Raw genomic sequence first — 24,917 nt, 5'->3', positions numbered from 1 at the left:
ACAACTATTCAGAGTTCCTAGAGCTCCTTGTAAGGCTTGTTGGAAAACCCGTTGTCGGACTTGATTACTGGCCTTTTGTTGTTCAAAATTTATAGTTTCATTTTTGTAATTTTCTAGTTGTTCCAAAGTCTTATAAGTTGAATTAATCAAATTCAATTTTTCTCGCTCTATTTCAGAGTATCCATTCACGCGAAACTCATCTGCTTCTATTTCTACTTTCCGCAAGCAAGCCCGGGCTTTTTCCAGCTGTTCTATGCCCCTTCGCGCAATTCTTCTGAATTTCTAATAGTATTCAAGATTCTCTTTTTTCGATTATCTAATAAATCACTTAATGAAAGTAGATTATCTTTCCATTCATTTCAAAAATTCCATGATCCCTTCCCGAACCAAACATGAATCTTTCGATTCATTTGGCTCTCATGCTCAATATAAATTCCCTTATTTTGATTGTTAATGTACTGAGCCTATCCTCTATTCTTTTGTCATATTCCAAAGTGAAATCAAAATATCAAAATCAAAAGGAATCACTAATCCAAGATCAAAATATTCGGAGGACTCTTCTGACCAAACAAAAAATATGTAATTGTCAGCAAAGTTGTTTACTTTTTTTAATCCAAGAAGTTTTTCTTACTTTATACACAATAAATAGGTCATCGATTCAGCATTGGCTAAAAAACCCCAATAAGTAGTTCAAATCATTTTATCGATATGAGTGTTTTATATTGATAAAATATTTATTTTGAAACCATCTCTATCTTAACATAGTGGTAGAAAGAATACCATGCTGCGTCTGGACTTCAAACAGTTTAGCTTTAACCATGTTAATGGTCCCACATTATTGGTTGATAGAGAATCAAAGTGGATTTTCCAATAAATTACGAAATGCTATAGTTCTTACATATGATTTCTGAATTGATTCAGAAGTAATTCGCGAGATCATGCACTCTTCTTTCTTAGATATCACTTTCCTAGTTATAACAGAAAAAGTACATCTGGTTGAATCCAGCCTATTCTTGAAATAAACAACTCGCACACACTCCCTTTCCAAAAAAGATCAAGACCCCAAGCACTACACTTAGATTTATTAGATTTGTTGCTAAAATATCGGTATTAAACCCGAAACTCCCGGCGGATGGCCAGTGGCCCAAAGAAACGAAAGAATCGGTTACATTTTTCATATGATCTCCTCGTATAGATAGACTAAAAAATAGAACAGAGTTCTTTTTGTATTACTTTGTCCTATTTATATATATATAGTTATAGTTTCCTACTTTCTAAATCGAATCAAAAATCTATTCGATTTAGAAATCATGAATTACCTCCTTGGTCCCACCCCCCTCTTAAAAACTAAAAAAAGGCCTACGAACACGAACGGGAAGGATGAAAGCGAGTTGGTATGCTAATTCCTCATCTGCAAATCAGCCCTTCCCGTGGGTTATTTTCTCAATGAATAAGTAATTCTAGGAATGAAATCTTTATATAATTCGAAAAAACAAAGCACAAGTCAGGGCAATAAAATATGAAAAAGAAAAATTTTTCATATTTATAATATTAAACAAAAGGATTAGCAAATAAAAGTGCTAATGCTACAACCAGGCCATAAATTGTTAAAGCTTCCATAAAAGCTAGACTAAGCAATAAAGTACCTCGTATTTTTCCTTCCGCCTCGGGCTGTCTCGCGATACCTTCTACAGCTTGACCCGCAGCAGTACCTTGACCAACTCCAGGTCCAATAGAAGCAAGCCCTACAGCCAATCCAGCAGCAATAACGGAAGCGGCAGAAATCAGTGGATTCATGATAAGTTCCTCGTACCAAAAAAAATGGTTAATGATACATTCAACCAATGAACTATGACTTAATTATTCCATTGCTAGATTCATCCAGTCGAAGTAACTACGAACTTCGAATTCAAGTAATAACATTATTGAATTAATAACATTATTGAATCATCAAAATGACTTTGATATCTCTTTTTTAGTTTCTCTCGATAAATTATTTGTGAATCCATACAACTTTAGTTTTTCCGTTTTTTTTGTCCCGAATCGCTCTTTGAATTCTTCGATTTTTTGATTGACTTAATCCGTTTATTCATTCACCTCACAGTCACAGATGAGACAGAAGGACTTCTATAGAATCCCCATCTACATTCACATTCGATTAGTAGGGAAAATTAGATATATCTTTAGCTCGTATATAACTAGTCAATATCTAATATCACATATACATGTCTTTTTTCCACAATGTAAACCAACTCTTTCAATTCAATTTGATAAGGATGTGTCTAACCCTTGATAAGGGTTAACTTATAGCCATTCAATTCCATATACTTAGTTCGACCTACCCTCTACGAACCTTTTATGAACCCCGCTTTTTATCAATTATCCTTTCCCTTCTCCTTTCATTTATCATTTTTATCATTATCCTGCAACCTAAATTGATAAGATAATCAATGGATAAATTGATTGGGCCGAATCGTTGCATAGAAATTGATTTGATTGATCTAAGTTCATACAATTTATTATTTATTAATATTTTCGTTTGGTTAATCGGTGAATAAAATGAATTGAAAAGGGGAATCATTATATAGAACATCCTTTTTTTTAATAACATTAAATAATACGTGGTAATACCACAAGACTTCTTCGTCAAATTACGACTCCGAATAGTGAATATTCGGATTCGATGACCAATCTAAACCGAATATTCATTGAGGGGAAGGTATGATTGTGATATAAATGGACCAAACAGGAATTTTAGGAAAAAGATCTTTGAGATCTCTTTCCCCCCTTTTTTCAATTCTCTACTCTAATATCAATATCAATGTTGTAATCTTTGTTTTAATCTTTTTTTCTATTACTCTGATCGTATATAGTGGAGTTGTATCTTTTCATTCCCTAAGTCAATTTTTTTTAGCCACGCACACATTGCCTTAGGTAAAAAAAAAAAAAAAAGATTTTGTAGTCAATGGTGGCCCTCCATGGATTCACCTATATAAGCCGCGGCTAAAGTTGCAAAAATAAGAGCTTGAATACCACTTGTAAATAATCCAAGGAACATGACGGGGATAGGAACCACTGAAGGTACTAAAGAAACAAGAACAACCACTACTAATTCATCGGCTAATATATTTCCGAAAAGTCGAAAACTAAGTGATAGGGGCTTTGTGAAATCTTCTAAAATGTTAATAGGTAAAAGAATTGGTGTTGGTTAGAATATATTTCCCGAAATAACCTAATCCTTTTTTGGTAAGACCTGCATAGAAATATGCCACTGACGTGAGTAAAGCCAAAGCAACAGTAGTATTTATATCATTCGTGGGTGCGGCTAACTCCCCATGAGGTAATTGTATGAGTTTCCAAGGTAAAAGGGCGCCGGACCAATTAGAAACAAAAATAAATAGAAACATAGTTCCAATAAAAGGAACCCAAGGACCATATTCTTCTCCAATTTGAGTTTTACTCACATCTCGAATAAATTCAAGGACATATTCGAAGAAATTCTGACCGCCGGTCGGAATGGTTTGTGGGTTCCGAACGGCTAAAGTGGCTGAACCTAATAAGATAGCAATTACAACCCAAGAAGTAATAAGTACTTGGCCGTGGACTTGGAAACCCCCGATTTTCCAATAAAAATGTTGGCCTACTTCCACACCGGATAGATCGTATAACCCATTTAGTGTGTTGATGGAACATGATAGAACATTTATCTTGCCCTCTGAAAAAAAATAGAACTTTAAACAAAATTATTTTGATTCAACCATCTCTTTCTTGACTTGACTACTTGAATCGTATATTTTGAATACCAACTAATCAAATTCTATTCCTTGTTATTTTTATCTCTTTTTTGAGATTCAGAAATAGTAACCGATTCGATAAATCTATGAAGGTTCCGAAATGAAATAAGTTATTTATCTTATTATTAATCACGGATTTCTTATATAGCCAGAACGGCCTTAACAAATTGCAAATACTAATTTGTTAAGAATTAATCGGATTGAAGATATAGCGTCATCATTCGCTGGAATCGAAATCTGCGAGATCGGGGTCACAATTTGTATCGATTAAACAAATTGTTGGAATTCCCAATGTGATACATTCTTGAAGGGCCGTATATTCTTCGTGCTGATCAACGATGATTACAATATCGGGTAACCCTGTCATATATTTAATCCCGCCCAGATATGTTTGCAAATGAGATAATTGTCTTTTCAACATAGCCGCATCTCTTTTCGGAAGACGGTTGAGTCCCCCTGTTTTTTGTTCGGTTCTCAAGTCTCTAAACTTATGAAGTCTCGTTTCTGTAGTGGACCAATTTGTTAACATACCACCGAGCCATTTTTTATTAACATAATGACACCGAGCCCTTATTGCAGCCCATGCTACTGAATCAGCTTCTTTATTTTTAGTGCCAACAATTAAGAATTGTTTTCCCCTACTTGCTGCATCAAAAACCAAATCACAAGCTTCTGATAAAAAACGAGCAGTTCTAGTAAGATTTGTAATATGAATACCTTTACGTTTTGCAGAGATATAAGGTGCCATTTTAGGATTCCATTTCCTAGTACCATGGCCAAAATGAACGCCTGCTTCCATCATCTCTTCTAAATTGATGTTCCAATATCTTCTTGTCATTTCTCCCCACACGGCCTCTCCCTTTTGAAAAAAAGCGAAGAGGTACACTGAAATAAAAAATTGTTCCGATGGAACCTTCTCTTCTACCGCAGATTGGCGTCGATACACAGCCCAAGCCATTATTCTTTTCTATTTGTTATTTTTTTGATTACTATTACCAAATCAAATGACTGCGCCTAAAAACCAACAGATCCTTTTAAAAGATAAAAGAAAGGCAATCTGCTCTTAGGTATCATTAAACCCTAAAAATAATAAAAAAATGATTTTTCTTGTGTATCATGGAAATTCTTTGAAGAAAGGCAAGAATCAAATAATTTTCTATGGTAGAACAAAATATCTTTCATTTCCCCCTCTACTAGATTCTTTTTTTTTAGTTCAAAAGCAATGTTGTTAGGAATGTTGTTAGGTTCGCTTGAAGGTGTTTTGAAGCCGCTACCAACAGGTATCATCCCCCAGAACAATGTTTTCTTTCAGGCCTTTCAACCAATCGATACGCCCCAGTAGAGCTGCTTTTGCTAAAACCCGCGCGGTTTCTTGAAAACTCGCTTCGGATATGAAACTTTGAGTATTCATAGATGCTCTTGTTATTTCCAATAAGACGGCTTGGTAACAGATCGCTTCTTCCAAAGCGCGCCCCATTCGTTCCGCTCGCAACAATCCAATTAGTTCTCCAGGCGAAAAAACATTAGACATTTCATCTTCTGAAACCAACACTTTTGATGTTATTTGACGTACAATAATTTCTATATGCCTATTATGTATCTGCACCCCCTGGGATCGATAAACCTTTTGGACCTTATTAACCAAAGAGATACGACTTTGCACTATAGTTAGCTCAGCACCAATAAAGAATGCCCAAGGAATTCCAAGAATTCTTGTTATACATTTATTCCAACCCTCAATCCTCTTTTCGAGATTCATCGATATTGAATCAATCGAACGCACTTCTAAAACCTGTTCCACTTTTGGAAGACCTTGCGTTATATCACCAGATCTTGATTTTTCATATATAAATGTGACTAATGTATCTCCTTCATAAAGGATTTCCCTATAATGTCCATGAACAGTTGCTCCTGGAGTGGCCAAATAAGGCTTAGCTGATCGTATTACCACAGAGTCAACTTGAATAATTAGAACTTGACCTGATTTTAAATGCGGTCCTTTTTTTGCTATACATACATTTTGACAAAGAAACTGCCCAAGATTAACGATTGTATATGTCTCTTCACAATAATTGTAATGGAGAAAATACCAATTCAAATTGAATGGATTTAAAATGATGTTACTACATGAATAGGGATTATAAATTTGACCATTTTCATCCAGTAAATAATATTGAAGTATTTGAAAAATATTTTTTAAATTGTCCAGTTGCAAATAGTTAGTTACCAAGATCTGATTATGGGTTATTAAATAGGAAAATAAATCGAAATGATAAATTGGAAAGCCTGTTCCTAAGGGGCCTAAAGAATTCCTAATTGGAATTAGGGGGTCCTTTTTGATTGATTCTTTTATCACATGGGGAGATTTTACATCGTTGAATGGGCCTATTCGAGAACAACTGGATGATGACAAAATGATCAAAGATTGAGATTCCTTATTTCGATTCAACAATGTATGAATAGTTCCTTGATTTGGATATTCAACTTCTTTGCAAAAAACAGCAGCAACATGTTTGGCTGTGTATGGATGAGATAAGCACATAAAATGTGCATATTTACTCAATCTGTCCACCACAACTAGGATAGTATCAGCTCGGTTAGAAGGTGGCAGGCCCACAATGAAGTCCATTGACAAATCTTCCCATATTCGCTCGGGAATGGGCAGGGGCTGAAGAAGACCGGCTGGGGATAAAGCTTGATACTTTTGTTGTTGGCACACAACACATTGTTGTACAAACAAACGGATATCATTCTTCATTTTGGGCCAATAATACCGTGTGGACAGCCTTTTGTAAGTCTTTAAAAATCCTCCATGCCCACCGCTTAGGGTATCATGTGCCTCCTGCAATAATTTGAGCCGTAGATTGGGAATATCGGGTATCACTAATTTACCTTGGTAGAATAAGAGTTGATTTACCAAAGTAAATTCAGTGTCACCATCCGGAGCCTCCTTCAACTTGCGGATCCAGTTGTTAGTCATGGGATCAGTGTGTAATCCAGCTTTGATCTCTTCAATTTCAACACAATAGGGAGTTATAAGTGCTAAGAACTCTCCTGAATGTGGTCGCCTAGATAGTGCATCTGCCCCTTTGTTTTCTTTTCCTGCTTTGTGAACAATAGAAAAATCAAATGGCATTAGTTTTAACAACAATCTTTGTTGTTCAGTGGTGGTAATCCGCTGTTCCAACAAAAACTTTAACATGTAATGGTCTGTCCGAATAATAAAGTGGCGTCCTAACAAGTAATGACTCCATTTTTGAACTGCCATTACTAGAGCCAGCAATTCTCGATCATAAGCTGATTTGAATTTGTTTGAAGGGGAGAAACCTTTGCTGAAGTATGCTACTGGGTGATCATTTTGAGACAAAATAGCACCTATACCCTCGGAAGATGCATCACACTCAACCACGAAGGTTTTAGAAAAATCTGGGAGGGATAGAACAGGAGTCGACATTAAAGCCTGTTTCAAGGCCTCGAAAGCGGCCGATGCTGCGTCGGACCACACAAAACCGTCCTTTTTTGTTAAAGCCGTCAGTGGTCGTGCGAAGATCCCATAGTTCTTGACAAATCTTCTATAGTAGCCGGTCAGCTCCAAGAATCCTCGCACTTGTTTAACATTTGTGGGTATAGGCCACGACCGAACTGCTGCTATCTTTTCTTCCTCCACGCCTACTCCATGCCGATTGATGACATGACCCAGAAAAATAACCTGGTCTTGACCAAAACAGCATTTGGACATCTTAGCAAAAAATTTGTGGTCTTGCGATAACTTCAAGGCTTGAGCTAAGTGTTCTTGATGCTGTTCAACGTTGGCACTGTAAATTAAAATATCATCAAAGAAAACAAGGATAAAACGACGTAAAAATGGTCGAAATAAGTCATTCATAACAGCCTGAAAGGTTGAAGGAGCGTTGGTTAGGCCAAAAGGCATAACTTTGAACTCATAATGTCCGGAATGAGTGCGAAAAGCTGTCTTTTCAATGTCTTCGGGTGCCATTCTGATCTGATAATAGCCTGATCGCAGGTCCAGTTTTGAAAAAATTGTTGCACCATATAACTCGTCTAATAATTCATCAATGTTTGGGATCGGGTATTTATCGGCCACAGTAGCTTTGTTAAGAGCCCTATAATCCACACACATCCTCCATGAATTATCTTTTTTTCTTACCAACAACACTGGACTAGAAAAAGGACTTGTGCTTGGTTGTATGAAACCATCAGTCAAGAGTTGAGCGACCTGCTTTTCGATTTCATTTTTCTGGGAATACGGGTATCGATATGGTCTGATATTGGGTGGACAGGTGTTGGGCAGCAAGGAAATGGAATGAGTTTGAGAGCGGGTAGGGGGTAATTGTGTAGGTTCCTCGAAAACAGCCCGGTATTGGTTGACAATGGATTGAAAACTGGTGTGTATTGCAGGTGTAGAAATGGGTTCAATGGCTAAGTGTTGAAAACTTGAAGACTTTTGAGGGCCTGATTCAATACCTCGCAGCTTATATTTTTTCCCTTCAATTGAGAACAACATAAATAATTCATTCCAGTTAGCTTGTACCGTGTTTAAAGTGGCTAACCATTGAATCCCCAAAACCAAATCTGCACCTCCCAAAGAAATTGGATGAAAATCTTGAATAATTTTAAGATCATCAACCTCCAACTGCAAATCTTTGCATATCTTACTACAACGGATGATGTCTCCATTACCAATTTGTACCCCAAAGGGTGCAACCGGTTGCGTAGGCAATTGAAGCTCGTTAATGAGAATATCAGAGATAAAATTATGAGTAGACCCCCCATCCACCAAAACCAAAAACTCGGTTGAATGTAACATACCTTTGATTTTCATAGTCGTGGGATGGGTTTTGCCCTATATAGCGTGCAGGCTGATCTCCGCAGTACCATCACGATCTGAATCAGCCCCGTCACCATCTACACAGGTTTCTTCTTTAACCCTCCCTTTTTCGTCTCGTTTAGCCTTTCCCCGAAGTCGATGACTATTCATCGCGATTACCTTGACACCAAAGAAGAGTTCGACCCAATGCTTTATTTCTGTCCTAGTTGATCCTGATACCAGACCTCGGGGAAAAGCATGAAAAAAAAGGCTCGAATGGTATGATCCCTCCGTCACCCCTCATTGTGTATCTTGATTAATTGGATTGTTTCTTTGTGAATTCCTATACGAAGGTTTTGTAGATGTGTCTCCGAGTATTCCTTGATCATTTCTTCTAAGAAGAGGAGTTCCTTTAATTCCTTGAAGGCCGTTCGAGCTTTTCCTGGGAGTATGGCATGGGTTACTTCAGCGCCGTAGCGCCTGGTACTCGAACATTGGCTCGCGCGTGTTAATGATAAGTTAATAAATACAACATTCATATAGTTTTCTGGTATTCAATATTATATTCAAGTAAATTAGAATTTCAATACCGTTAATGAAATGTGAATAATCCGTCCTCTGTAAGTCCTCGAAATGGAATGATGGCGGACAGGATTTTTACGTTTAAGTTCTTTACAAGTACGTACAATTACAGCTCTGACCACTTCTGATCTTTCTAGAGGCATGTCTCATCTTCTTCTACCTCCAACACCTTGAGTGTTCCAGTTTTGCACCTATGCCCAGGACCATATTTATCGCCACGTCTAAAGCATTCTCCTTTCAAATATCTTTGTTGTTTCTCAGTGTCCGATATACGATTGTTTCGGGCTGGATTAGTAGTAGGGTTATGGTTTGAAGGACCATTGGGTCGGGATTCAGAATAGGAGGTTTTGTTATGGATAGAAGCGGCTGTATTTCGGACAGAGCGAGAATGAGTGAGTTTAGATTCAAACTCTAGTGCTAAACTCATTGCGTTGTAAACGGTTCTAGGCTTATGTATCCTAACATCAGCTTTCAGTTCTTCTTTAAGCCCATTTAGAAACACCCCCAATAAGCAATGGTCCGGCCAATTTGAAACTCGGGAAGAACGTTTAGCAAATTCTTGCCGATATTCATTAACCGTACCTGTTTGCTTAACACTACAAAGGTACTCGTCTGGATTTTGGAATTCGGCTGGACCGAAATTCTTTGTAAAGATTTGGTATAATTCTTCCCAAAAGGTAATGGGTTGGTCATTGGCAAACCACGAATAGAGATCTAAGGCATCTCCCTCCAAATGCATTGATGCTACTTCTACTTTTTCCTCATCTGGAATGTGGTAGTACTTGAAATATTTTTCCGCCTTTAGTAACCAGCCACGTGGATCTCCCCCGCTAAAAGTGGGAAAATCAATTTTGTTGTAGGGACGGAAGTGTTGCCTACTCCTCCAATGGCTTTCTCCTTCTTCATTTCGACTGCCTTTTGAATTATCACCGGCTTTCAGTGCTGCCAGATCTTCTTTCATGGACTACACACACTCCAACCGTGCTGCTATTTCTGCCAATTGTGCCGCTAGGGAATCTGTTGGCGGGTTGTTTTCTCCTGAACTGCCTCGGGTCTGCACCATCGTGGTTTGCTCTTCGTTTCCCGGCAATGGAACCAATGATAGAAACAAAAAAATAAGAAACGATTGCAGACTAGTTTTTATTCCAATAGAAAAGATAAGGCCCGATTCGAGAGGGGCAAGGACTCCAATTACAATAATGATAGTGAAAAACAATAATAAGATGATAAAACACCTAACTAGTCTGCCTATTTATAATAAGAATTGTAAAGTAGCAGATCCTAGAATTGTGGCACAATTGCGTCTAGAATTATGATAATTGATTTCCAGCTGATCATTGCTAAATATACCCGAATGGGTTAAACAAGCTGCCAAAAATAGCATTGAGTTGCTGGTTAGTAATAGTTGTCCCGATTTTCTTCTTTTTCCTTCTAGAATACATCTTTATTGCCTGAGATTTCCTTGGTATTGTATCAGTATGTCTAATATCTATATAATTTCTTGTATTATTCCTATATGTTCCGTGAAAGTTAAATATTAAATACTTTGTTCGTATACAAAAACCTTTAAAACACAGGTATGTTGTGAAGACACTTGATGATGCAGAGAGTGTTAAATTGCAATATCGGTCTCTAGCCAAGATTCCAGATTCTCAGCCCTCAATCATAGCTTTGAACTAAGATCGTGACACCCAACTGGCTCTAGCCCCGGGAAGCCGACCTTTGTCAGGTATACATATGGCAATGTCGGTTACTACAGTTGTGTTTGTATATTCGTATCCAGGTTCAAAATTATGTAGAAAATTTTCATATAAAATATATGATTTTGTGAGAGGTGATGCTGGTTCGAAGGCATTTTATCTTGAAATCTTTATCAGCAGCTCTAATGGTAAAATGTAGTTATTATATATTATTTTCAAAGAAAGTATGTTAGAAAATTTGTTTATTTTATCATTTTTTTTCATATTAAAAGCGTGAGTAGTAATGAGATAACTTGTAACTGCAATAGTTCAAAACTGAAATTATTTTATTTTGAAAGAAACTATTCAAAAGTTAAATTTGTAATTGGCGGAAACTGCTACTAGTTATATATAAGATGTTTAATTCTTGAGCAATACAAATACAACCAAGGAGCACAGTGTGTCTAGTTGTGCTGCATTGCTGCAGGCAGCTCATAAACAATATGAGCCAATTGGATCAACTCATATTCTTTGATCCGTGCTGGAAACCCTAATTTTGCTTTTGGAATTCTGAGTCTTGAGTTAGGATATGAAATCCTATCGATTTAAAACAGTTTTGATGCATCCCCAATCTCTGGATATTTGATCCAAATTTTAAACATTTTGCATATTAATTTTTAAAATAATTTAAGTTAATATGGTAACGGTAATTGTTATTAAAGCCCCACTACCTACGTGGCGCTTTAACTTGGACTTTAAAGCCCCCCCGCAACAACCAGCCTTATAAAGACTTTGACAAGATATTTTGATAGGGTAAGAATGTAAGATAGACTTTCAACTTATTTCTTTTTCATGGTGAACATTCTTTAGATACCACATTTAGTTTTAGAGGGATGACATCTGGCCTTGTATATGCTATCCAAATTAAAGATGGTCCAAAAGAAGTTAAGATTAATAAAACAAAAATGTTAACGTGTCTTATGGATTGGCCAAGATACTTTAAAACCACATGCTAACCAAAGACTTGTTCAGCTTCTTTCTTGTGGAAACTTCAAATATTTGCCTGTCAAGAATGACTTCATCGACTCCAAAAGTTCTATAAGTTCACTCGAAAGCAATGATCTTTATCTTTATAACTTGTAAGCTTTATCACGCATCATTCCAGCAATGACTAGAGTCCTATATTTCATCATTTTAACCACTTTTCTACCATTTTTGATCAAAGCACAACAAACAAATGGAAACGGCTCTGTACTGGTGGGTGCATCACTCACGGCCATGGATAATAATGGCATACCATGGCTCTCACCATCCGGTGATTTTGCCTTTGGGTTTAAACAAATTCAAGAAAAAGATAACTTCCTGTTATCAATATGGTATGCCAAAATACCTGATAGAACCATCGTATGGTGCCCAAAAGACGGTCCTATGGTGCCCAGAGGATCAAAAGTTGAGCTAACTGGTGGGGTTGGACTTGCACTGAGTGATCCGCAAGGCAAAGTGGTATGGACTTCCGGGTCCAATATTTCTAACATTGCATATGGTTTTATGAATGATACTGGTAATTTTGTAATTGTTGATAACACTAATGACAACATGTGGGAGAGCTTTAGCTTTCCAACAGATACAATACTGCCTACTCAGGTTATGGAGAGAGGCGAAGACATCAATTCAAAGATAAGCAACACAAACTTCTCTGCGGGAAGATTCCAATCGCGTCTGCTTGCAGATGGGAATCTTATTCTTAAAAAGCGCGATATATCTTCGGGAATTCTGTATAATGTCTACTATAGAAGTGGCACTCGTGATGACACCAATACATCGAATTCTGGTTTACAATTGATCTTTGATGCGATGGGGTACACGTATATATTGAGAAGAAATGGTCAAATATCTGAACTTAATCAAAAAGATACCGTTCCTTCTAGAGATTATTATCAGAGAGCAACTCTAGATACGAATGGCGTTTTCACTCAATACTACTACCTTAAGAATCCTACTGGCAATACAAGTTGGGAAGTTTCATGGTCCTTGCCAAGGAACATATGTGACTGGATCAGTGGTACCGACAGCAGCGGAGCTTGTGGGCTTAACAATGTTTGCAGCCTTGATGGCAACCTTGCAAGGTGTGAGTGCCCACAGGGGTTCTCTTTGTTTGACCCCAATGATCGAAACGGAGATTGCAAACCTGATTTCATCACTCCAACTTGCAATGGAGTTTACGATAGAGACCGGTTTGGTTTCAATGAGCTCACTAACATTGATTGGCCAGGAGCTGATTATGTGCGTGTGCAGCCGACTAATGAAGACAGTTGCAAAACGTTCTGCTTACAAGATTGTTTCTGTGCTGTTGCGATTTATAGGGACAACCAATGTTGGAAGACGCAGCTTCCACTCACTAATGGAAAGAAGGATCCTTCAGTAGTCGTAAAGGCCTTCTTGAAATCTCGAAAAAGTGACTTTTATCAACAAACCCCTCCTGTATTTTCACCAGAATGAAAAAGTCAGAGAAGCTTGATAGTTGTGATCTTAAGTACATGTCTGTTTGTAATTTTCATATTGATTGGTGTGATTTGTGTCGGTTTCTTTCAAATACACAACAAGACCACCAAAAATCAACACCCAAGTAGTAAATCTGTTGATACCAATCTGCCTCGTTTCACATATCAAGATTTGGTTGAAGCAACTGGCGGGTTCAAGGATGTACTAGGAAAGGGGGCTTTGGGGGTAGTCTATAAAGGCGTAATAGGGACAAATATTGTTGCGGTGAAGAAGCTAGAAACGGTGTTTCAAGATGGTGAAAAGGAGTTCCAGACCGAGGTGAATGCTATTGCAAAGACTCATCACAAAAATTTGGTCCAACTTCTTGGCTATTGTGATGATGGAGATCAGCGGTTATTGATTTATGAGTACATGAGCAATGGTACTTTGGCAGGCTTCCTGTTTGGACACATGAGACCGAGTTGGAACCTGAGGAGTCGTATTGTTGTAGGCGTCGCGAAGGGACTCGCATACCTCCATGAAGAATGTAGCACCCAAGTCATCCACTGTGACATAAAGCCTCAAAACATACTTCTCGACGACTGCTACGATGCTAAAGTTTCAGACTTTGGATTGGCAAAGCTTTTAATGATGAATCAAAGTCGAACGAGTACTGGAATACGAGGAACAAAAGGATATGTTGCTCCTGAATGGTTTAGGAACACCCCAGTGACAACAAAGGTGGATGTCTATGGCTTTGGTGTGTTGCTACTAGAGATGATATCATGCAGAAAGAGTGGTTTCCGAGAGTGATTCCAAAGATGCAGTGGTCTTAACCGATTGGGCATGGGATTGCTATAAAGAAGGTAGACTGGATACATTTCTTGAGAATGATTTGGAGGCCTTGGATGACTACAAGAGGCTAACAACATATGTGATGGTTGGCTTTTGGTGTGTACAAGCCAACCATGAGGAAGGTGATCCAGATGCTCGAAGGCGGTGTTGAAGTAATCGAGCCTCCATTCCCGTTCCCTTTCTCTGTTACCTATACTTAATCATCAAATTTATGTTTTATTAATCATCATTGTCGTCTTGTTGTGTCATTCAGACATTCAGTGGCCGGTCTCGTGGTTTGTTCTATATTATGGTTAAATTCTGCATTAGTGCCATTTAATACCACCAATTTTGCTCTAATTAATACCCATCTTTCATTTTTGCATAACATGGATAGGTTTTATTTTTGCATATTATTCTTTTCAGTTAACTAAGAAAACGAGTGGGCCTGGTGGTAACACGTCTGGGTCAGGACTGCACGGTTGGGTCCGTGTCACTTACATGGGTCGTATCAGTATCAAGTGTGGTTAAGCGTTGATACTTACAGTAGAATATATAATAGAAAACTTCAAAGAATAGTAATAAGATTTCAGTATTGTTTTAATTAAGTCACTATTTTTTTGTTCCATTTAATCGCTCGATAATTCGTTGATGTGTGTTCATTTTTTTTTCAACTTGCCAAAAAAAAACAAAAAAAAATTTTCATGTATGCATAGTAACCTTTTAAATAGGTTAAAAACTTAGGATTAGAACATCTTTTTAAATTTAGGTGACTTAATTGGGATAAAAAAGAATGAATAACTTAACTAAAACAATACTAGAATTTGGATGATATTTTATGAAATCTTCTTAATACATAAAATGACTTTTCATAAAAGGGGCACGTTCGATCCATGGTTTTACCATCGTTAACCATGCACCCCAAATTTTACAGACCTGTTCTTTTAGAAAATGGATGTTGCTCTTTTAAAAATCTCAACTCATAGTCCATTTCCACTTAAAACAGATTTAAAGCCCTTAGAAAATATGCTTTCAGCCAATTTTATTAATAATGTTGTGCATATGACATAACTATGGAAAAATTATTAAGGTTTTCTTAATTTTGGACTTAAATAATTGTATTTATATATGAGGTATATAGATAATTATTTCATGGTCTGTGTTCTATTATGTGAGAGCTTCACAACGAATCAAAAAGTGTTTAAAATAAAGTTAAAATAAATGAGTTATCGATGTTCAAAGTTGAGGGGTTGGACTGAATATTTCTAAACTTGGGTGACTAGTAAGAATTTGTTATTTTTGTAATAAATCAAATGGCAATTTTGATTTTGACTCATAAAAAACATATCATGAATTACATAGATGCTTTGGTTTTGATTCTTAACTTTCATGAATCATTATGAAGATTTTTTTTACTAAGGCTCATAATTCTATTTATATTAGCACATCATGAATGGAATGATGGTTTTATTTGACTAACAGAATTGCCATTGCGTTTAAATAAAATAATCCAATGTGGAGCTTTGGCACAAGTATAAATAGAACCTTATGGCTCATTTCTAAGTAAAATAGAAAGTGTGTGTAAACAATAAGTAATGACTTGCTTTGTGAGAGCTCAATTTCTAAGACGAAGGCTAAGAATTCTCAAAAATTTAGACAAAAAGAGTGTCATTACTATAGATAGAACTCTCACAAATTTTGTCATCTTGATTCTTGTTCCTTTTTCTTTTCCACAAAAGTCTAGAACATCACCAGTGATTCATTGGGTGCATGAGCCATCTTTGACACTACATACTGCTTAGTTTGCTCTACATTAAGAGGCAGACGAGTTTTTCAAGAGAGACTCGAGTAAGGATCTGTGTTAAACACGATTCTTTAGCCACAATCGTTAACATTTAGCTTGTTCACTGCTGTAATCAAGAACAAAGTTGAAGATACTACAAGAAGGCATTCTTGAAATTCTCATAGAAGACAATAGTTCAAATCACACGTTTATATAAAAGTGTAAGTTTTTATATTATTTGTTGTTCATTTCGTACGTACTTAAAACAAAAAAAAAAAAAAAGGTGAACCAACGTCGCACCAACCACTAGAAATTATATTTACATGCTTTTATTTATTCCATGTATATTATCTTGCAATAGCATTTTACATTACCCTTCACAACACAGTGTGCATTTATGGTTTTTGTGATAATGTGCTTTACATCTTTGGATCATTGTATGTATAAAGCCTGATAGTGATGGGCTGAAAATGGCCCAATATTATTAACGTACGTAGCTCACTACTATGATCCAACTCACCCCGGTTATTAAACTCACCGGGTCGGGTACCCGGATTACTAAACGGATCCACACAGTCCCATATTCTGCATCAGACACACTAACGAACCGAATACAAACAGAATTTTGAGACTATACGCGACTGATTGAAATGCAACATCCGTCACATTCAAATTCAAATTAATTTATTTTCGTTTGTTTATGTTGTTTGTGTTCGTTAACTGTTCGTTTGGGTTTTAATTGAACGAACTGAACGGACATAAACATGCCTTTTTTTATGCACGAACATATCAATCATACACAGTAAAAAATTTGTTTGATTATATGTTCGTCTTCGTGTTTGCTTAAAAGTTAAATGATTAAACATGAACATGCCCTCATTCGTGTTTGTTTTGTTTGAGCAAAATTGATGCAATTATGCATTTTAGGAACATGTCGACATGATTGTTAATTCGTTACAAATTAGGTCTACAATTATGTGAGGAGAGCTTAGAATTGCCCTTCAAGTGTATTAGTTGACTCTATCCAGATAAACATGTTGTAATAACATCATCCAGATGAACAAGTTATTATGCACATTGTTTTTCTGTTCAAATGCTTAAAGTTAGTCCCTACTTTGAATGCATCATGTTCCCTATAACCAATCAAACTTCTTCACAAACCATCAACAGCCCGAGCCGCCACATTACCATCACCAGTTTAACATGGCAAACCACTGCCACCCTCTACTTGCAGCAGCCCACACATAAGATCCACTTGGCCGGTTTCAGGGGCTTGATATCAGAACCCGAGATAACCTTAATCTTATCATATCTGAAGGTCCATCAATCTCGGCTAGCGAAAGCAGTACTACATTTTGATTATTGTTTTTTCTCATTTGCGTTTCGCCAAATTCTTTGAAATTGTTCATAGACCAACACCTTGTTAGTTCCTGGAAGCAGTGTTTATTTTTAACTTGTCTGTATTTAGTTTTGAGAAAAACTAAAGATTATTTGATGAATACTTTTGCTAGAAGCCTAGAAATAATGCAAATGCTCTAACCTATACCTATGAGGACTGAGGTTGCCCAAAATGCCAATGTTACATAAGAGTAGGGGTGTAAATGAGCCAAGCCTGAGCTCGGCTAGGCTTGAGCTTCGCTCGTTTCGAGCTCTTTTCTATGCTCGAGCTCGGCTCATGAGTCGTTTTTTCAAGCTCGAACTCGGTCCGGACTCAACTCGTTTATTATTTATTCATTAATTTATAATATTTACGCATAGCATAATATATATTGTTTGGTTTATATTATAGTAATTTTATATATACAAATTTTATTATACAATATATATTTAAATTTTAATACATTAAATAAAAGTTGTATAAATTATAGGCTTGTAGCTCTCGAGCCAGCTTGAGCTCTTTCATTAAACGATGTTATTTTATAGTTTGGGGTTCGATTTGTGCTTTTAATGAGCTAAGCCTGAGTAGCTCATGAGCCGGATCAAGCTTGTTTATGCTCGGATAGATTCAAGCTTTTAACAAGCCATGCCGATGTTGAGTAGCTCACAGGCCGGTTTGACTCGTTTACACCCCTACTAAAGAGTTAGCAGACATCAGGACATGGTCCATAGAGGAGGTGAGCAAACAGACCAACTAAATGCACATGGCACCCCAATAGTGATGTGAAAATTGTACCTCAATTGTGAAAGGTCATGTGGGGGCTGTTTGTGTCTGTGGGTAGTGGCTAACATGCAACAAATATCATGTTAATAACTGCCCATTGAAACCTTGATGGTTATTGCCTCTTGTTTCTCCCCACAATGTGTACAACTTGGTTTGGTTTTAAAGTCATATGGACCATTTTGAAATTGGAACTTCATTTTAGTATTATCCTTATAAAACTGACTACTTTATTTTCTGATAGTGCCTTTTTCTTAACATTTCAAATTATGCCTATATAGGGATAATAAGCCTATATAGGGATAATAAAACGAATTTATCTATGGCTATAAGATGGTTCATCTATCAAGTTGATTAGGCCGGTTATTATATATAACATCATTTATATACATACTATGATATAATAGATAATTACATAATGCATATTATTATATAAGATAACTAGATTTTACCCCCCGTATTACGGGGGTTGTTTTACATTATTTGTTTTTAATATTTATATATGTATATTTGAATTTTAATTTTATTTATTGTAAGAAAGTTAATAATTAATATACTTGAGTTTTGATGATAAAATGGTTTCATAAATAATGATATGTTATAATCCGGTTTAAAAGCTGTCTGGGTTTGGTGATACCCATTACCCGTTTATTTTCTTTATTATAAAATTGTTTCTTAATTATAAATAATATCTTTTTTTAAATAAAATAGGATATAATTTTTAGTATATCCCTATTTTATAATCTTTTCATATCAAATATTTTATGAGATTAATTTTTAATATAATGAGTTGTTATAACCCGTTTAAGAGCTATCTAGGTTTGGTGAGACCTTTACCTGTGAATTTAGGTCAAATGCGTGAGAAACCTTCATTTACAAATAAAACAATCTGATGGGTTGAGAGAATGGTTGTTTTACATTTTTCGTTTTTTAATATTTATTTTTTGGATTTTAATTTCTTTATTGTAAGAAAGTTAATAATATACTTAGGGTTTAATGATAAAAGGGTTTCATAAATAAATGATATGCTATAACCCGTTTAAAAGCTATCTGAATTTGGTGACTCATGACCCGCTTATGTTTTTTTACTATAAAATTGTTTATTAATTATAATAATATTTTTTTTTAAATTGGATATTAAATTTTAGTATATCCCTATTTTATAGGATTTTCATATCAAATAATTGGTAAGATTAATTTTTAATTTAATGAGATGTTATAACCCGTTTAAGAGCTATCTGGTTTTGGTAAGACCCATACCCATGAATTTTGGTTAAATCAATGAGAGATCTCCATTTAAAAATCAAGCAATCTGGTGGCTTCCATAAATAGGGGGAGCGATCACATCGTGACACGTAGGCTTTTACGGTTTTCGTTTATATATATTATAGATAGTACATTAATCATATATTATTGTTAATAATAATAATAAATCAATCAATCAAATAAATAATTAATAAAATATAAGCAAACTAATTGTGTGTCGAGCTCTAGCGATAAAGATAGAGCCTGGTATGAGACACGGTCGAGCTCGATACAAGTTAAGATCGAGTTCGACTTTCTCAAGTTAAACACACCTACCCCTAGTTTAAAAAATACAGCTAATTTACATCCCAATTTAGAAAACACTTTTTTCCCGTACTAATTGCTTCTTGAGGTAAATGGTAAAAAATGCAGTTGGTAAGTAAACATCATACTTCTTATTATTAAACAAAAAGTATATGTAATTTCTTAATTCTCAATATCATGCTAACCAGTCTAACTTGTTTAATAAGTGGGTTATATTAAGGTTGGTTTGTAAATATAAATGGATTAACCCGTCCGCTCATTTATAACTAGAATTAATATAACAAACAATATATAAATTATGCATTAATCCCAATCACAATGTTATTACCATCTACCAAACCATAACTGTTTGTTTAACTCGTTTATAACTTGATTGCAACATATTCGTGTCCTATTAAATTGTTTTGACTCGTCAAATCATTTGACATTTAGTAAATGTGGCATTGTTTAGGCTTATCAATATTAAACCATAAACCGACGCCCTCCGGCACGACAACCGAACTTGATTTTCACCATTGTTTACAACTATCAACAATAAACTAGTTTACAAATAACAGCAGAAGAAAGAGATTGAATTTTAATTCAAGAAATACGGCCACAAGTTCAGGAAGTTGCATGTGCTAGTAACATGGTAGGCCATGACAATTACTCGTCTAATCCAACACAAATTCATAAGCTAATCTTAATTAATCATTGAATTTGGAGAAAGATGTTAACAAAATCATTCAATACTATAATCAATACACACGTAACATCAAAATTATTTAAGGCTAATCTATATTTTAAGGCTAGCATGCACGATAACAAAAAATTAGCGTTTAGAGGACAATATACGTGTGCTAAGTAATGTTTTTTTTATTAAATGATTTATACTTTATAATTGTGAGACATAGTCACAATTCTGTCATATCTCCAAGATGTGAAATTCCTACATGTTAAAAAAATATAAGGTTGGGAGTGAGATCGGGAGAAAATCGAGGGATGAGCGAATCTCAATGTCATATGATTTGAGTTACGGGAGTTATGGCATATTGATTAATTAGATTAAGCGCTGTGGAGACATGGGGGCGTCATCCTCCACAACGCCACTAAGGTAGCGCCTATGAGGGCTCAAAAGTTGGGGTCCACCTCCACTAACAACCAATCACAATTTTTATTATTTTTTTATAAAAAAATTTAGTGGGTTGTTTAAATTCTAATATGCGATAGTGACATGACATCGATGTGACGTCTTAATTAGCCTTTGTTAGTTAAACAAAACACACAGCTTAATAATCCATACTAGGTATGCGACTAATGAGTAATGATATTTCTAATTTTTTTACTTTTCTTGTTAAGGATAATATGAATCGGACGGAAAAGTAACCTTGTATGCCCCTAACGAACAATTTACTAATTGTTCTTCCAATCAAGATGTTGCAAATTGTTTTCATACATATATAAATAGAAAAAAGTTGTGGCAAAATACTTGGTGATTTTAATGATATCAGATCACTAAATTATCAAAATTTACTTGTAGTCCAAATGATAATTCACTACAGATATCAATTCAAGTTAGGAGGTAAATGACACTTTTTTAGCAACAAAAATTACACTTTTTTTTTATAACTATGGGAATCGAAAACACTCCCTTTGGTAAGGAAAAACCTTATATAACTCTTGATGCTACTAAGCCAAAGACTATTTGGTGTAAAGTATATTATCGTCCAAGACTATTGTGATTTCAGATTTGAAAAACCTTTATGACTTCAAAATCATGAGGGGATTCTAAGGCATAGCTTCTTGTCGGATCCGAAACAACACCCGACAGGGTCAAAGAGTGGCCCCTTGTGGGATCCAAGGAACAACGCCCATGGGTCATGCTACGAAGTTTGGTAATAAACTAAAAGTCGGTAATTCTTAACTTTCAATAGATAATTTATTTCTAAAATTTTTGAAAAATAACTCCCAAGTCTAAATGTACATTTATTCTAAATGAATTTATCTTACTTTTGTCATATATTTATTTAGTCAGATAACAGATAAAATAGACAAATACATAAACAAATAGTTTGATATCATCTAACATTTTATTTTTAATCTTTGTTTATTTAATTAAAATCCTCATTGTTCAATCTCCAGCTTTGTTTCTTTGGCATGCAATTTTCAATTGCCGCCTCAATGTAATCAAATATATTTAATAAAAATGGACAAATTGCACGTTTTTCTTGATACAACGAAAATAATACGGCGCAATCTCAGCAAAGTATTGCAAATAATAATATTTATTTATGTACTTATTTTTAATTAATAGCAAATTTCGCCACTTAGATACAAAGTTGCTAGGTTTACTAGAATGGAATCATGATTGAATCGGATAGGACCGAGCTGTTAGATCAGGATTCAAGTATCTAATCGGCCATGTTATGCCTCTTTGAATGCTTGTATTTGAATGTTTGGCTAGTTCTTTAGCTGTTGGTTCTCGTGATATTTAATTTTATCTTTGGCTGGTAAAAAAATTACGCTTGTATAAATATATCTCTAATTAATTTTTAAAAATTTGTTGTTTACCATATATTATGTTGATCAATTGATCTAGAAATTACAAAAGAGATGTCAATCTAGAGTAAGACTGATTATATGTTATGTTTATCAATTGACCTATGAAATTACATAAGGGATGTAAATGTAAGAGTAAGACTGATTAGATAACCGAAATGAACCCATGATTAAAACTAAAGATGTTTAAGTACTATCTAAGGAACATTAATCTGATGATGACAAGTGAGCTGAAACTTAATATGATGACATGCTACATATTTTTTTAAATACAACTTTCTTCTGTTTCCCGGGTTTGAACTCAAATCCTTAGGTGTTTAAGAGACTTTATCTCGCCGCTCATGTGATTTATGTTCCCAAAGATAAAATGATATGATAGACGAGTGAAAGTAGATAAATGGCTGAAATTAATTGTTTCCCTCCAATATATATTGTTACAGTAGTGAAGTACCTCCGAATGGTTAATTTTATATTTTTCTTAACTATCAACATAATAAGCTAATAGTTAACTGAATTTATGATCCTCCATCCCTAGATATCATGTTGAATTTGGATTCGATTTGAACACCTATCATGTCTGCTCAAAAGCTTAATTAGGGGAGCAATTACATATGATGATTTGATGTTTATTATGAGAGAGGATATCAAAACTCTTACGTAACTATAACTTATTGTTTAATATAAGGAATTGTACATATAGTGATCAACCTATAATTTGGTATGTATCTTTATGATTGCAATTTGGTATGTATCTTTATACAATCATAATAACTACAAAACTTCAATAGACGATCGACGTATCACTTAAAATATATAAACTAAAACTAAGGGTATTATTATTCACGTTACATTTTCTCAGCGTCGTCTCACTAGGCTTTTTTTCTTAAGGTTTTTAATAAACTTACATAAATGATCAGGAATTATAGGAGAAGAAAATATATACGCAACATGCTTGTTTTCTGTTAATTACGGTTTTCTCTCACTGAGTTTCATAACAAGGTTTTTAGCGAGATGGTATCTTCAAACGGATCAAGTTGATAACTAAGGTGATTAGTACTATAAATATGGTTATCAAAATCCCTACATCTAAGACTTTACCATATGATACATGTACTTTAAGCTGATTAATTAAGCATGATTTATTATGTTATTTTAATATGTATTAGAGTTTGTATCTCAGTTTCACTTTTCCATATATTACTTATTGTTATTTGATACACTAGATAACGAAATAAACATATTCCCCTATCTATACGTAATTCCAATATTACTTGAATTTAGCTAGTTTCATAACAATATCAACGTTATTCTTTACTTGTTTTAAATTGGGATGAAAAAAACAGTTGAAAATCTGCATGTGCTGGTGGGGCATCAATTTGATAGTTCAATTGGAACAACTGCATGTTCATCTCTCTTACAAAAGTCATAAAAAAATATTCAATTCACTCACCCATACAAATCACAATCTACACACATGTAATAACTAATGACTTAACGATATATTATCTATTGCTGTCTAACTTTAATAGTGAATTCAGATATTAAAGGTTTTTAATGTAATCCATTGACATTATGATTTCTATATATAAAAATTAATATTCAATTCTTTTATAAATTTAATATACGGTCCAAATGTTTTGCTTGCTTCCAACTTCACCTATATAATAAGTGTTTAGTTACTCCATTTCTCCACATTCTACCAACACAATCTTTCTTTCAATGGCCTTCTCAACACTCACCATTGTTTCTCTGCTTTTATGTTCCTTCAGTCTTGTCTACGGAGGTTGGGAAAATGGTCATGCCACCTTCTATGGTGGCGGGGATGCCACCGGAACAATGGGTATATATACTTACGCAAAAATATTTCTTTTTCGACGTGTAAAAAATGATAAATGTTGTAAATAAAATTTAGTTTCTTGTTCTTGTGTATAGGTGGCGCTTGCGGGTATGGAAATTTGTATAGCCAAGGATACGGTACCAACACTGCTGCGTTGAGTACTGATCTTTTTAACAATGGCTTGAGTTGTGGGTCTTGTTACGAGATGAGATGCAATGACGACCCTAAATGGTGCTTGCCTGGATCCATCATTGTTACCGCCACTAATTTTTGTCCACCTAACCCTGGTCTGTCTAACGACAACGGTGGGTGGTGCAACCCTCCTCTCCAGCATTTTGATTTAGCCGAGCCTGCTTTCTTGCAAATTGCACAATATCGAGCTGGAATCGTACCAGTTTCCTTTCAAAGGTATATCTATATGATATGATATAATATGAGTTTAGTTATATAATAATAGTAATAATGATTTGTCTTTATCTAGGGTGCCTTGTGCTAAGAAAGGAGGAGTGAGGTTTACAATAAATGGTCACTCCTATTTCAACTTGGTTTTGATCACCAACGTCGGAGGTGCAGGGGATGTGCATTCGGTTTCAATCAAGGGGTCAAATACCGGGTGGCAGCCTATGTCAAGAAACTGGGGACAAAACTGGCAAAGCAACTCTTACCTTAACGGTCAACCTCTTTCTTTTCAAGTGACTACCAGTGATGGAAAAACCATCACTAGCTACAACGTGGCACCGTCTGGTTGGCAGTTTGGTCATACGTATCAAGGTGGACAATTTTAATCTTTACTTGTTTAAAACAAACAAGAAAAGGTTAGAATTTGGATTTTAA

At 35.3% G+C, this 24,917-nt stretch overlaps 1 protein-coding gene and 2 pseudogenes across 2 annotated transcripts in view; all 3 read left to right on the top strand.

Annotated features, from left to right (window-relative positions):
• The window catches only part of LOC143532990 (U-box domain-containing protein 62-like), a 20,851-nt pseudogene extending 9,942 nt beyond the window's left edge, over positions 1 to 10,909 (top strand). Inside the window, exon 8 of the transcript XR_013135279.1 lies at positions 10,782 to 10,909. The product of XR_013135279.1 is annotated as a U-box domain-containing protein 62-like (transcript). The remainder of the gene's footprint in view (positions 1 to 10,781) is intronic.
• Positions 10,910 to 11,988: 1,079 nt separating this feature from the next.
• LOC143533018 (G-type lectin S-receptor-like serine/threonine-protein kinase LECRK3) lies at positions 11,989 to 14,419 on the top strand (annotated as a pseudogene).
• A 9,473-nt stretch (positions 14,420 to 23,892) lies between these two features.
• LOC143533016 (expansin-A8-like) lies at positions 23,893 to 24,917 on the top strand. Its single transcript, XM_077027905.1, has 3 exons — positions 23,893 to 24,086; positions 24,179 to 24,491; positions 24,565 to 24,917. The coding sequence occupies exons 1-3, from the start codon at positions 23,966 to 23,968 to the stop codon at positions 24,866 to 24,868; spliced, it is 738 nt and encodes a 245-aa protein (XP_076884020.1). The 5' UTR covers positions 23,893 to 23,965; the 3' UTR covers positions 24,869 to 24,917.

Source organism: Bidens hawaiensis, unplaced genomic scaffold (assembly GCF_021521415.1).
Source record: "Bidens hawaiensis isolate Kalapana, Puna unplaced genomic scaffold, B.hawaiensis_p1.1 tig00009577_1, whole genome shotgun sequence".
Lineage (NCBI taxonomy): Eukaryota > Viridiplantae > Streptophyta > Magnoliopsida > Asterales > Asteraceae > Bidens > Bidens hawaiensis.
The sequence above is the reverse complement of the archived record's forward strand: the minus strand, read 5'-3'. Positions and strand labels throughout refer to the sequence as shown.

What these genes read in the sequence shown, in the direction of transcription:
- LOC143533016 (XM_077027905.1), top strand. Translation starts at nt 23,966, where the DNA reads ATGGCCTTCTCAACACTCACCATTGTTTCTCTGCTTTTATGTTCCTTC. An exon ending in GGATGCCACCGGAACAATGG is followed by an intron (nt 24,087 to 24,178) that starts GTATATATACTT and finishes TCTTGTGTATAG; the next exon opens with GTGGCGCTTGCGGGTATGGA. An exon ending in GTACCAGTTTCCTTTCAAAG is followed by an intron (nt 24,492 to 24,564) that starts GTATATCTATAT and finishes GTCTTTATCTAG; the next exon opens with GGTGCCTTGTGCTAAGAAAG.